The sequence below is a fragment of the Barbus barbus genome (genome assembly GCF_936440315.1).
Source record: "Barbus barbus genome assembly, chromosome: 32".
NCBI classification, from domain to species: domain Eukaryota; kingdom Metazoa; phylum Chordata; class Actinopteri; order Cypriniformes; family Cyprinidae; genus Barbus; species Barbus barbus.
The window spans coordinates 23,921,886-23,937,575 of record NC_136760.1 but is presented as its reverse complement, the minus strand read 5'-3'; the positions used below and the strand labels follow the sequence as shown (position 1 = coordinate 23,937,575).

The 15,690-nt window shown below is 37.2% G+C and overlaps 1 protein-coding gene across 2 annotated transcripts in view; it reads right to left on the bottom strand.

The window, feature by feature from the left end:
* LOC306852463 (protein tweety homolog 2-like) overlaps positions 1-15,690 on the bottom strand; it is a 55,049-nt gene that overhangs the window by 8,786 nt on the left and 30,573 nt on the right. For both annotated transcript variants that reach the window (XM_079389322.1, XM_079389321.1), the window contains exons 3-7: positions 14,925-15,036; positions 7,363-7,583; positions 6,028-6,123; positions 4,880-4,952; positions 331-400 (exon numbers count right to left, since the gene is read on the bottom strand). In XM_079389322.1, coding sequence (XP_079245448.1) covers positions 331-400; positions 4,880-4,952; positions 6,028-6,123; positions 7,363-7,583; positions 14,925-15,036 — 572 coding nt within the window. The remainder of the gene's footprint in view (positions 1-330; positions 401-4,879; positions 4,953-6,027; positions 6,124-7,362; positions 7,584-14,924; positions 15,037-15,690) is intronic.

The following is a 15,690-nucleotide window of genomic DNA, read 5'->3' as shown; positions in this document are numbered from 1 at the left end:
GAGGGAGCTTCTGTCTGTCTGGTAGTGCAGGGACATATTATAGCTGAGAACAGGATTAAAGTTACGTAATCATAGGAATGGCCATTTTACCGATGTATTCAGTCACAGTGATTATGGAGCAGGATTAAAGGTCTCTCAGATTAACCCTTTAAACTATTCAAGCACTTGATAGTGTAAAAATGCCATTTCATGCAAATTTTTTCGCTGAAGAACTATAATCCCCATTCATAATATGAGATTACAGTGAATACAGAGATGACAGTGTATGTGTCCGTGTCTGTTTTTCTCCAAATGTACAGTACATGCATTCAGAATAAGAGATACACTCACCGGAGCTGATTGCGTCTTTTGTTTGGTTCATCAGAAATTTGTCTGGTGCAACACAGAAATCACTTGTGCCCTAGACCGTAAAACACACAAAAAAGTAAAAAATTAAATATAAAATTAAAATGCATTACCATTCAAAAGTTAGATGTCTGCAATATTTGTTTTGCATGTTTTTTAAGTACGTGTTATTTTATTACAAATATCGTAAAAAGAGTAATACTGTGAAATATTATTACAATAATTCTTTCTATAATATCTCTTACTCAATGTAATACGTTTTTTCAGGATTTTTTGATCAAGTGCAAAACCTCAAATTAACTTTTTAATATAATTTTTTTGCTGTATAAAAGCATCCATTTTTATTCAAAAATATCTTACTAACCCCAAACTTTTGAATGATAGTGTATATATATTCAATAAATATACCGTTCCAAAAGGCTTGTATAACTGTATTTCAACTAAACACATTTCTGTTACTGCAGGATGTTTGGGGCAATAGGTGAAGGGACATAAATCGACACAGGAAGCACACACGGCTGCAAACACACACAGAATGAACTCATGGGCCCAAATAAACAACAGCTATCTGTTCCACAGGAAGGAACATACGACACGAGTCATCACGCAGGCTCTAAGCATACTGTATAGGCAGCTGGAAGGGATGCAGACATTATGCTATAATGTCTGTCTAAGGAAAAAACAGACACACCACGCACACACTCTCACATACAGTCTGCACATAAACATCCCCAGGCTGTGAAAGGAACGCATATTTCGGTCAACAATACATTTGCATTCAATGATGACATCATTGTTCCATTCTCCCAGGAGCAATTTCTCTTACAAGGCAAGAAAATGCAAAACAATTCAGATCAGAATACAAGTGACAGCACAGAAAAGAAGCTAAATATTTGTTGAAAAATAATACAATATACAAAATAAAATAAAGGTAATATTGACTACTAACTCAGACTAGTGTAAACAGGGTCTCAGTGTTTTCTACAATGTTTCCGACAACACATAATTAACAAAATAGTAATATTTTGTAGGGCTGGGTAAAAAATATTGATTCTCCGATTTTAATCGATCTTCAGTTTAACGCAACTATATCGATTCGGGAAATCCCCAAATCGCGCGTTTCACGTAAGAGGATATGAATATTCACCTCTTGTCCTGAAGGTGTCACCATTATAGATATACTTACCTAGCAGGGGAGACACCATGATCAAGAAGGCGGTTCACCCAGAGCGAGGCTTGGCCATTGCACTCCGGTTAGGCCACATAATGTGGGAATCTCGACTGCATAATTTATGGTAGTGGGGGACTGCGTAAAAAAAACAACTGTGTGCATCAGGGGTGGTGATGGCGCAGTGGATAAGACACATGCCTTTGGTGTGAGAGACCCGGGTTCGAATCCACTGTGAGACACCAATGTGTCCCTGAGCAAGACACTTAACCCCTAGTTGCTCCAGAGGCGTGCGACCTCTGACATATATAGCAATTGTAAGTCGCTTTGGATAAAAGCGTCAGCTAAATTAATAAATGTAAATGTAATGCACCCTATTATTAATGTAGATGTGTATTTCAGTAATAAACTTAAGTAGGAGAGTTTCAGTTACCAGCATTTATATCAAAATATGGATCCCATGTCTGCAAAACTAACATTTTAAATGAAATATTGATAGCTAATCGATATCGAATCGAAACCATAAAAATAAGAATCGAATCGAAGAATTGGTCACAATACCCAAAAACACACAAAAAAAACACATAACCATCAAGTTGGTGAGTCAAATTTTAGTTTAGTCCCCTCTCTGATGGTTTTAGTGAATAATAATTTTAAAATTGATATCTTGTGAATCATTTTAAGCAATTCTTTAAAAGAACGGACTCAAGTACTTAAGTATAAGGCTAATTTGTTCATGAATCAGACTATACTAGTAATGCTTGTTTGCTTTTTATTGCAACCAGTGTAAAAAGCACAAGTTTCACTCACTTTCTCACCATATTCAGACTGTATACTACGGAAGCCTGTATCTGCCATGAAATAAAAATAAAAAAGGTAATTGCAACTTTTTATCTCACAATTCAGACTGTTTTGCCTCGCAATTCTAAAAAAATAAAAAAGTCAGAATTTCAAGACATCAACGTATTTTGTTTCTCGCAGTTGCAAAATAACATCTTTTAAGTCTGTCTTTTTTCAGAATTCAGAGTTTATATCTCACAATTTGGGCTTCATACGAATTCAGAATTGTGAGAAAAAAAGATGTAAACTTGATAAGATAACAGTTTGAGATAATTGAAAATAATTGTGATTAAAAGTCACAATTATCTTTTTATATTCTTATTCTGTCAACACTGCACTGGCTCCCTATCAAACATCATTTTAAAATCTTGTTAATTACTTATAAAGCCCTGAATGGCTTAGCTCCTCAGTCCTTGAGCGAGCTCTTATCACATTATAGTCCTCCACGTCTGCTGCGTTCTCAAAACTCTGGCCGTTTGATAATACCTAGAATATCAAAATCGACTGCGGGCGGCAGATCCTTTTCCTATTTAGCACCCAAACTCTGGAACAATCTACCAAACACTGTTCGGGAGGCAGACACACTCTGTCAGTTTAAATCTAGATTAAAGACACATTTCTTTAACCTGGCTTACACATAACACACTAATACACTTCTATTATTCAAATCCATTAAAGGATTGTTAGGCTGCATTAATTAGATCAACCGGAACCGGGAACACTCCTCATAACACATGATGTACTCGTTACATCGTTAGAAGAATGGCATCTACGCTAATATTTGTCTGTTCTTTCTTATTCTGTTTCTCAGTCCGTGTCCGGATCAGATGGCGGATAGGCACCGGGAGATGATGTCTGCGGCCTTGATCGTCGGCGGAGGCCGGGACACCTGGATGAGCCCCGGGGACATATCCCCAGTGAAGACCTCGACTTAAAATACAATCAAAATACAATACAAACTAAAATTAAAAATACAATCAAACTAAAAATAAAACAAAACTAAAAATAAAACAAAATACCTAACTACATAATACTATTATTATTAGAAATTGCAACAATATAAAAATAGAAATATAATACATTTAAAATTGTAATTAAAACAATAAATAAACAATAATATCCTGGCCAGAGGAGAACTGGCCCCCTGACTGAGCCTGGTTTCTCCCAAGGTTTTTTTCTCCATTCTGTCACAGAGGGAGTTTTCATTCCTTGCCACTGTCGCCTCTGGCTTGCTCAGTTGGGGACACTTAATTTCTAGCGATTATGGTCAATTTGATTTCACAGATACTATTTAAACTAAACTGAGCTGGACAATGACATCTCTGAATTCAATAATGAAATGCCTTTAACTGAAAATTGAGTGTTTAATCTTATTATTATACATTACTGATACTCTATCCTCCAATTTGAAACTGTTAAGTGCTTTGACACAATCTGTATTGTTAAAAGCGCTATACTAATAAAGGTGACTTGACTTGATTGACTTATTCCGTAGCAGGAACAAGCTTCCATAGCAAGCAAGGTTGTGAGTTTGCAGGCTATATTATTTTGTGTTATATTATATTACTTTTTTGCTGTGGACTGTGTACATTGTAAGGAATGCATGAACAGTATTTTTTCTACACAGAAAAACATATTTTTCTACACACACACAGCACTAGCTACAAGTTCCACTGACAGGCTCTATTGATTCTTCCATACTGTTTGCTTTTTTGATGGATATAATTGGTTTGTGGGTAGCTGTTAAACTGCATTCATAACCTGCCAGTTACAGTTATGAGTAGGAGAATAAGTGGGTGAATGAGTGAAATAGTTTTTAAGAGAAAATAGAAGGGATATAAAAGTTCAACGAATCACACTGAGCTATATAACTTCGCCAAAAAACTGATTTTCCCAAGACTCTACAGAGAAGCTAAATGAAAAGCCTAAAGTAATAAAAAAAAAAAAAGCAAAAAAAAAAACTATGCAATTCATTTTATTTAATCTGAATTAATTTGATTGCAATGCTCTAGACTTTCATCTAGACCGTCAACAAAAATGCTGTTGTGGAAGTAATGTCTGAATCAAAAAAGCCATTGGGTCTTTTTAACTGAAAGTGGACCTCCATTCAATACTTACCCTTTCTTTTATTTCATCCTCCTTCATTGATGTGGTTTAATGAAATCGGCCACTTTCAACTCTTTTCCCAATAAACACAAACTGCAGTGTTTTTGATTGCACACACACCCACATCAAACGCAATAAATTGGAAGTTTATCACCTCCTTCAGGCAAGCAGACAGCAGTTGACTATTATTTGTCATGCTCTGCCACATAAACAAGCTTTTGATATCGATGGACTGACTGTGACCCGCCTCAAGTGCATATAAAAACCAAATAACATCACATACAAATACACAATGATATGTAATCACAAGAAGTGTTCTGAATGGAAGTACTGATGCGTTTGTCTTGAATTATCCATCTCTCAGATAATGACCCGAACAGAATCACTGACTGAATAACAGGCTTATTGGTTTGTACTTACCATTGCAGTGGCCACATCAGCTCCGAGAGATGCCCAACTCAATATCAGAGTCAGAACACCGCAAACCATCATCCTGCACACACACCATAAAAAACACCATTGACGATTACAATATTATGTTGGGTTGCCAGTTGATGTCCAATGTCAAATCTGGGTTCTGAATAATGACAATATGAGTGAAAAATAAACAGTTTTATTTTCTTTATTCAAAAAAATAATTACTATTTTTGGGATGAAACGTGACTTCATTTTCATGAGATTTAACCATGCATAAGCATAACGCAGTTTGTGCTTTGTGTTTGTGTGTGAGAGAAATGTAGGTAGACAGTACCCAACAGAGCTTGTTCTACAGATTTTATCGCTCATGAATCTTTATAAACGAAGGGTTTGTACCATATATACCATCGGATATCTCTGATAGCACAATCCCTTTACTTCCATAAGACTGCAGAACTCTTCCAACGCTTCTTTATACTGAACATGACAGCAAGTGTTCTATACTCAGAAATCCACTGTGCTACTAAATGACACACTTTCTAGAGTATTAAGTATTAATAGTATAGTATTAAGAAATACTATGCAGTAAAATTCAGCTGATAAATTAAACAATTACTCACGTCTAATCTATTGGTTTCCTTTTTAATTTATCATTTAGATGAGAACTTTAATAATAAAAAAATATATATTCTGTTCATTTCAGGTGTACAGCATTAAAAGGCAATCCTTCGAGAATGAGGATAACATTTTATTTGCTGTTCTTTTCTCTTTGATCTTTCTTTTAATTAACTTCTTTATATTAAATCTTATGTCGTAACATTTCAAAGGGGGTCATATCATACATTTTTTATTATTGTTTTTCTTCCCTGAGATAAAAGTTTCTCCTACAGATAAAGTTGATAAAATCTAACCGATCTGACCCTTTTTCCTCACTGCAGCTTTTGCTTATTTTTAACAAATGGTCTTGGATGGGATGTTTTCTGAGCATTATAGGCAACCTTGATGGTACAATGAACTTGTATATTGAAGAAAATCATGGTAATATGACCCAATTAAAAAAATCTGAGGCAACTTTCTTTATATATCTTTGTCTTTAATTCCAGTATTCATCATCTCATGATAACCCAGTGTAATGTCATGTTTGTACTCACGTAGTGAGCAGCCAGCGGGATTGTTTGGCCAGGCCTAGACAAGCAGCAAGACAGATGACCAGATCCAAGATCAGTATCAGGAGGTATGTCAACCACCTTCAGAAGAAAGAAAAACCAGCAGATGAAGACTTTTATAAGCAGTTAATGAATACACATCAAATGACGTGATCAGAGATGCTGACAATAATTCACACAATATACTGCCAAGTTTAGAAACTGTTAATCAAGATATGTGTGAAAAATAAACAGGGTATGAAACAAGACAGTGTTTGTGTACCCATCTAAAAGAAAAATGACTAACGAAATCTTTTTAATTTCTCAGCTGTTTCACACAGACCTTCTCAGATTTTCCTCTTGAGGACAAAACAATCCCAGTATCTCAAACGCATCTGAGTTTCAGAAATATCTTAACAGCATTTCAAACTGTTCTCAAATCTGACACAATACCAAGAAAACAAAATAAATATATAAAAACAGGAAACATTTCTCTTATCACATCAGATTCTCTTGTTATTATCAGAGCTACGCTATCCACATTCCTGTTATACTTATTTTTCATGCCAACAATTGTTCCATGCGTGTCATTTTTTATTTCTCCTCATGAATTTTAGGTTGCATTTCAAGTTATATACTTAAGTAAAACATGACTGAGACTTTCCTGAACTGGCGCAATCGCTAATAGATAAAATCTTCTTGTTAGCGCGTGTGTTGTGCCTAGGCCACTCCAGAGAGCTCTTCTTCCCTGGAAATAATTCATAATAGATGAACAACTTCTATAAGTATTAATATTTCATACGCTGAAACCCTGTCAGAGGGAAATAGATGAATGTGTCTCTTCCTATAAACTGCTCTCAGACATACGCACACCCACATTCACATTATCACTATCACATGTCAGCTATATTAATATGCTTCCTATTAAAGATTAACTTTTCTGCCAACCTAAACTAAAGGATTGTGACATCATCACTTATCAACCTGTCATCTGCAATGTGGAATAATGACAGGAATATGAATGCAGTACTGGTGGATGTTTTGATGGATGACCAGCTGTGAAGCTACAGCAGTAAATAACGTGTGATCTGTAGTGTCTAACACGAGGAAATGGCTTTAAATGCAACTATAAAACACACTGTACACACATGCAGTCATGCATTGGCGGCTGATGGACTACTATGGTGCTTCACTCAACCATATTTAGAAGAATATGAAAAGTCAAGGATGCAATATTTCATAATGTTTTTGCCTGCTACAAATAAACCTGCATTGCACAGAAAAATTATTCCAGGAGAGGTACATTATGGAAAGATTTAAGGTGGCAGCTTTCATCATTACCTGTAATATTCCACATATGCTGTCTGATCAGCTATGGCAGCCAGGTCTACTTTCGCCTTTTCCCAGTCAGGAAGCCCAAGCAGCTGCTTAATGATGTTTTCTGACATCTGTTGCATGAACTGCAGTGTCTGCACAAAGTCTCCTCGTGCAGCAAAGATCTCGCCCAGTCGAGACAAGTGCTCGTTCAGGCCGCTCTGCATGCCGCCCACAGTACCGGTGACCTGTGAGAAAATACCACTGTTAGTGCACACAGACATACTGTAATGGGTTTATAATGACATACGCTACCATTACAAAATTGGAGTCAGTAAGATTTTTTTTTTTAAGAAACTGGTACCATTATTCAGCAAGGATGCATTATTTGATAAAAAAGACTTAATATCAATTAAATGCTGTTCTTTTTAACTTTCTATTCATCAAATAATCCCTAAATAAAGGTATCGTTTGCACAACTTTTTTTTTTTTTTTTTTTTTACATGGATAATAAGAAATATTTCTTGAGCACCAAATCGGCAAATACATTTTGTTTTCTAAAGGATATGAAGCTAAAAATTCAACTTTGCAATCACAAAAATAAATTACATTTTAAAATATATTAAAATAGAAAACGTTTTTTTTAAACTGTAATAATATTTCACATTATAGTTTTTGATTAAATAAACGTAGCCTTGGTGAGCATAACGGACTTCTTTCAAACTATTTCAGGCTGTGTACTTTTCAAAATTGAAAACATTAAAACCACATTTTTTAATACTCAATTTAAAATAAGTAATTGAAAAGCTTTTAGAGTTCATTTAACATCACTAAATCTGTTTACCTGGCTGATGTGCACATTAAATGCAGAATAAACAAGAACACGAAGACACATGATGTCCTTCTTAACATAACCTCTTATTCAATATCCCAAATTAGGCATTTGAGAAAGTATTGCATGTGGTCTAAAAAGAGCTGTTTTCTGTGTGAACAGCCAGAAAGAACTAGCCGGTTTGTAACCAGATTTGTGCTCCCTCATCCCTTCTAACAGACCCATGCAAAAGCTTCATTAAATAGAGTGTTGTGTTAGAAAAAAGATGAGATGAGGCCAGATGAGTGCATGCATATACAGTACATACAGCATATTTAAAGTTCAATAATAGCTAAAAACAGCACAGAATCAGGGGATTCCCAGGCAAATGCTCTATATCCTGAAATCAAATACCCGTGGCCCAGACTCAATTCCCAGCAGTTTTCTTTGGGTTGTGACATCACTACTCAAGAGCGAAGTGATCTCATTCCCAAAGCTGTGAGAAACTCAATTCCACATTGATTATCTAGTTTGACCGGAGCACTCTCCTGAATCCTTTCATCTTCATGAAACACAAAAGTCCTGATGCTTTTTTTTAGTTTTGAGGGTGATTTTGAAAAATATTTTGTACGTTTCTTGGGAATAGCTAAGTTTATTGTGTGGCCACAACTGTGAAAACCTCCTCAGCGGGGTTTAATATCTCAGCTGAACGTAATCCAATAATCCAGCTAATGAACAAACGCTAGACATCTGAGCTGTGTTTCTTAAGCCACAACTGTAATGTGAGGAAGTGGTTAAGATATGAGAGCAAGATTTTTCTCCCAGCTCTGCGGCTCTAATTGATTGTCTCTGGTTTCTGTAGGCGCTGAGCTTCTGCAATTAAATTTGAATGGGAGAGTTGAAGCGTGAAATGGAACACAAGCACTAAGTGGTGCTGCCTGCTCTATATCCAGATATGAGTTTCTATTTCTCCATTAAAACTGTGGGGGGAAAAAACTGTAAGACAAAAAATGAGAAGTGAGAGAGAGAGAGATTACAAAAAAGGGAATGATGACCTTACTGCTTACAGGTCTTCTAATAATGGCTGTGGGAATGTCTGGGGGTTTATTGGTAGAACTAGTTCAGAGGTTCTCAATATAGTTACTGAGAATCAAACATGAACATATAAAGACCAACAGTGGAACAAATCCTGCAAGGAAGTAGTAAGATAAAGATCAGATGCAACTCTTACAAGCAGTGACAGGTTGAAACTTGAGCTTTTTAGAGTTCAGAACCTGACATTGAAAGGAAAAACCAATCTCAGAAACTCAAGAACAACAATCAAATTCACTTTGTCTTCAAATTCACCTTCGACGAACGTTTGATTAACTGGCTCGTGGGTGATGGATAAACAGCTCTCAGCTCCTTTATTACTTTCTATCAATTTTCTCTTGCAGTTAACTGATGTGTGTGAAGAATATCAGGAGGATTGTGGGTATTTTCCCGGGAGAGACTGAGACTTTTCACTGAGTTTTAGGGTTGTTTGAAATGGTTAGAATCCCACAACTTTTCCACCAACCACTAGCAAAAACTTTCAAAACTCTGCAGAAGAACATGCATTCTTGCACCTTTAACATATTTCCAATGTTCCACCCTATTAAATATAGTCTAAATATTAGAATATTGGCAGTTATTTGCACATTGCCAGTCAAAAAAGAAAACAAGCAGAAAAGGAAAAAAAGGAAAAGAAAGAGATCAGAAAGTACGAGAGAGGGAAAAACATCCGTGTTAACAATTCTACTAACAGTTTAGCAGCTAAGTAAATTAGCATTCACCTGTGATTCAGTTTTGTCCATCCTGAATGGTCAGGAGGGAACAGTGAAGGGCCAGGGGCCGACAGCACTCTCAATATATAGAGCACTGAAGTGGCTCATACTCCTGCACCTGGAGCCCAGCCTGACCAAGATTTCAGTCAACCTCCATTCCACAGTTTGAAAATGAAGGTAGTCTATAAATCACAACCCTTTCACGCATACTCTGCCTTCAAACTATTTTCCTCCAGGCTTTCTTGAGCGAGTCATTCTGCAGCCTTTCGCCTAAACTGAAATGTTCATAAATGTGACACTTTAATCTATGCTGTCAAAAATTTCAAATCCAAACTCTGGATAAGGTTACACTCAATGAAAACATCGCAATGGTTAAACAGCTGGCCTGTCTAAATTCTGGTCAAATCGTTAAAAAAGTGACCTTCGCAAGCTGAGAGGACAGTACAAATGACCCAGTGCTCTGCATCATGTCACACCGTGCAGAGAACAGAGGTATTTATAGAACAACAGAGCTCTGGGGTTGGCATTCTGTAATAAAAGATCCAGTATCCGCCGTGATAAAAATTCAGAAAATATTATTTCCTTTTCCTGTATTGACTATAAAAGTATTGGACATTTTCAGAATTATTACCTGGAAAATAAATACAGTTACATTTAACAGAAAGCATGTCATCACACTACATGGGGTAAGTTGTCACAATGACTATGTTGTTTATTGACATAGATTTTAGAATAATATCTTTGAATAAAATATGAAAATAAAAATGATGTAAAAATCACAATATTGAGAATTAATAATAATTATTATTTTAATTATAATGATCTATAATACAGTAAAATACAATTTAATTATTAAATAATTAATTAAAAAAATATTACTATCAATTTTATATACATAAAACACATGTAACAAGTTGCCCCACAATGTATCTACAGCATTATGGTTCTCCTGTAACTCAAACCAAGTAATTTATGTCCTTGTTAATCCCTAGGTGCCTCTGTGAACACAAAACAGATCCACACAGGAAGCCACGCAGTTCATTTGCAAGCACAGAGGGGGTGCTGAGAGGAGGTGAACAAGAGACCTTATGGCCCAGAACCAATAAACCCGAAAACCAAGCAGTCACCGCTCAACGCTCTTGCAAAAAACAGTCCTGCTATTCCTTCTCTTGACTCCTTTGAAAGGGCAGCCCAGTGCTTTCAAATAAAAAGAGAGAGTGTGCATGTGTGTATGAGAAAGAACAAGCATCTGTGTGCAATGGATGCCAAATTAAATCATTGTTTTCAGGCAGGCAGGCAGGGCCATTGAAGAGCCTCAATCAGGAAGTCAAAGATTTCCACAAGTGACTTCATCAAAGCCTTTGTCGCAGGGTTCATGGCTAATTATGGGCTTTGCATGCTGGGTTTTCAGACAGTGGACACTTTGTACCATTTGAAGGACCTGGTCTCGAGGGAGCATTTCGAGAATGGAGGGTCTCTTCTACTTGATGGCAAGCTTAGATAAATGTATTGATGATTCTTGAAGCTAGCTGACATTAATCTGAGGTCATGACCTGAAGATCAAAAACATCTCTAGTCCTTCTGAACACCATTACATCATTTTTTCACAACAACATGCTCTTATCTCTCTGAGGCAGACTGCTAATGAAAATTGCGGCTGATTTTTCCCTGAAAGAGCAGTTCCTAGGTCAGTTCTGCCTTTTGGCTTGTGATGACTCAGAGAGCGTGTTGAGGGAATCAAGTTGACCTCAGATAAGTGTGTGCTTCATAATTCAGAGCGAGACAGAAACAGACGCATTAATCTCCATTAGTGCAGATGGGGAGTTAATCCTCAACTCCTCAGCAGTGTAAGCGGACAGATGCTCCGAGCGCCTTCAGTCTCTGCTCAGTTCAGAACCACAGCATCAACACTTCCCTGAAGGCTCGCACAACAGGTGTAAATGAGCTGAACATCTGTGGATTACTGATCTATAGTTCGTGAGATGTTTGCACTCAAACATGTTTTGTTAAGATCTACACTGCCCTCCAAAAGTTTGGAAATGCCCTAGAAAGGTGGGGTTTTGGACACTATTGGCATGGATCCTTTTTAATTTTGCACTGATAAGGGACAACACAAACTACGAAAACATATTTTATTACATAAACCGTGTATACATAGAAAAAAAAATAATAATTTTCGATTCATCAAAATATCCACCATTAGCAGCTATTACAGCTCTGCATAATCTAGGCATCCGAGCTGTCAGTTTATTCAAACATTGACTTTGAATTGGCAATCAATTGTTGAAGCTATTAAGGTGTGCTGATCCAAAAATCTTTTAAAAACCTGGGCCAAGTTTAAACCAGTAACCAGGCATCACAGCTGGCAAAGGGGCATGTCTGACTTTGACATGTATATTTTGCCATTATTATGTTTTATTGCTGGTCTTCAATTATAATGTCAAGTTACTTTAATGTATTTGCACCAAAAAATAAGGATTTATGTTAATATTGTCCAAAACCACACTTTGCCAGGGGTGTTTACAAACTTTTGGAGGGAAGTGTATATGGAAGTAAACATTTCTTATCAGCTACTCACTTGGAAATAAACATAAGGTTAGGTTTGGGTTGATGATGCAATCACTTGGGATCATGTCAAGTGGACCTCATCATACTGACAGTATCTGGGAATGATAATTGTTCTACTAACAGGTGTGATTCTCAAGTTGTCCTCTTCATACAACACCTTACAATAGCAGCTGTATGTAAATGTGGAGAGACAGATGGATGGATTGATATGATGAAACAGATAGTGTGATGAGCAAAAGAGAGGTAGATAGAGTGATGGAATGACGGATAGACTGATAGAGCAATGGATAGACAGAAATATGGAACAGTAGATGGACAGATGGAAGAACAGTTGAAACGATGGATGGATGGATGGACGGACGACAGAACTATAGATAGACAGAATGATGGACGGATGGACGGATGACAGAATGATAGACAGACGGATGAGCAGTGCACAGACAGAATGATAGAATGATGGATGGAAATGGACAGACAAAACAATGGACAGGCAGAATGATGGATTGCCAGAATGATGGATGGATGGATGGATGGACGGACGGACGGACGGACGACAGAACAGTAGATGGACAGACAGATAGAATGATGCACAGACAGAATGATGCATTGACAGATAAATGAATGAATGGATGGATGAACGAACTAAGTAACGGACGGACGGTCAAACAGAACAATGAATGGATGGATGAATGAACAGACAGAATGACAGAACAAGAGAACAACAGACAGACAAACAGAATGATAGATAGCACAATTGAAAGACAGAATGATAAAATGATAGATAGAATGATAGAGCGATAGATAGAATGATAGAACAATAAAATGCGAGAACGCTAGACAGACAGACAGACAGATAGATAGACAGATAGATATATCTTTTGCAGTCTTTCAGTCTACATGCAATGAAATGGCTAAAACTCACAACCAGAGGCATGAAAGGCCCTACCAAGTGCATGAAATCGGTGCGTGAAGCAGGATTAAAGCGTCTTAGTGTCACTGTCAGCTCTACGCATTTGAATCAGAAAACGAAGACGGATATAAATAGGTCTGGTTGACGATACATGAATAAGGTTTTATTCATGCCCCAGCCTTCAGGGCCTTGAAAAGGACAATGACGAAAGGAAAAAGAGGCCTCATAACTGCACAAACATACAAGGCTGTAAAAACCAATTTGAGGTATTTTCTCCAACCACTCCATATCACAGAAACACACTAGAGTGTAGGGCTGAACGATATATCGTTATCGTATCTATATCGAGATATGAACTTTCAAGATATTACTATCGAAAAAAGCAACGATATAGACGATATAGATTTCCCCTCTCCGCGCTCGCCCCGCCCTGCATACAACTCTAGCAGTCACACAACGAACATCAGTTTTACGAGTGCCCTTGAATGCACCGCTGAGGTCCCTATTCGACCGCAAACTTGTATGGTATAGCTCTGGAAATTCAGACACACAGAGAATCAGCTGTTCATCCATTTTGAGTTCGGCGCTTGTTTGGATGCCCCGTTACTATTGGCCGCGCGGGGAAACGTCACAGAGCGCAGCGGCAAAAGTTGAACTATTTTGAACTTTGACCGCGGCGCGCGCGCAAGCTCGCCGCTGGTGCGCTCCGCTGCGCGTGCGCTTTGGTCGGCGCAGCAACTAACCGCCCTCGCGCAGCGCAAGCCATTGAAATGAATGGGTTTCATGGCGCAGCGCAGCGCATGCCGCGTCCTGTGTGAAAGGGCCTTTACGCCGTACGAGTCGACGTCCACCAGTGAGTTCTTAAAAATAAAACTACACTTTCCAAATTTTTTTGTATTATGATGTTTTTATTTTTCTGAGAAATGCTTGGTTTTCACCGAACCCGTAGTCATATCGTATCGTATCGATATCGAGATATCTGGCATGAAAATCGAGATATGAAATTTTGTCCATATCGTTCAGCCCTACTAGTGTGTGTGCATTTTCTAACACACACTGATACACCCCTTGTCGTTCACATCTTTCCAGAGACACTGAACGGTTGCACGTAGCTGCACATATCTTCAGCCGGGTCCTTGCTATTGCAAAGGAATGTCAGAAAAATCAATCATGCACTCAGTGGGGATCCCATGAAATTTTAACACTGCCGATTGGCAAAAAAAAGAAAAAAAAATTTAACAGGAGCAGGCAACTGAACTGGACATAGGGACCATCTGGCTAAGGTTTGGCTGGAAGGAACGCTTTGGTAGAAAGTGCAGAACTATTTGCGGGGAGGGAAAAGAGGTAATGTTAGAGCCTTTTGAGCGAGTAAATTTGCTTAGGAGAAGACTATTGGGGCTCTTCAGCTGAAATCAGTCAAGACTAAAGTTGGTCAGGGCGTCAAAAACAGTCTCAGTGTGTTATTTATAGTCAGTACTGCTATATTTGTACTTACCAAACTGTCCACTCCCGCCAGCGTGTGATTGGCATTATAGAGAGAATAGGTCAGCTGGTACACCCCATCATTGGTTTCACTGTTTCCATAGAAACCAACTCCCACGGCAACACTGAAAAGTCACAAGGTGAAAAGTTACAATTAGTTCACACATTGTAATCATCAGGCCCTTACGGAATATGCATATGCAGAAATCCACAGAGGGGTTTCCAGAGATCTAAAACACCTGTCATTCACCAAGTTATACACGTCCCTCCCTCCTTGGGTGATATTTATTCAATATTTTGGCTGTTTTTATCATGCTTTTTAGCTACCACTAAGCATACACATTTTACCATATTTAATTACCAAGGCTGAAAAATATGGAAGAAATAACATACCACAAATGAAGCTGTTAATAAATTGTGCTTTATGCACTTGGCCTTCACTTTAAGCAAAAGCTACAGTACTGCAAGTATTATAGTATTATTTTTAATATTTTATATTATTAATATTTCTTAATATTTATTTTCAGCTTTCATTTTTAAATTAAATTTAAGTCATTTATGCAGTTATGTCATTATTATTAATCTTTATTTCTATATGACTTTAATTCATATTTATTTCATTTTTAGTCACTTATTTCCAATTCTACATTTATTTTTGTGTTTAGGTTTTTCTTTTTAAGTTAGTTTTTCATCTAATATTTATTTTATTCCAGCTTTGTTTCAGATACCAAAAAAGATTTAACTGTTTTAGTTGACAAGATTAACAATATTATAAAATC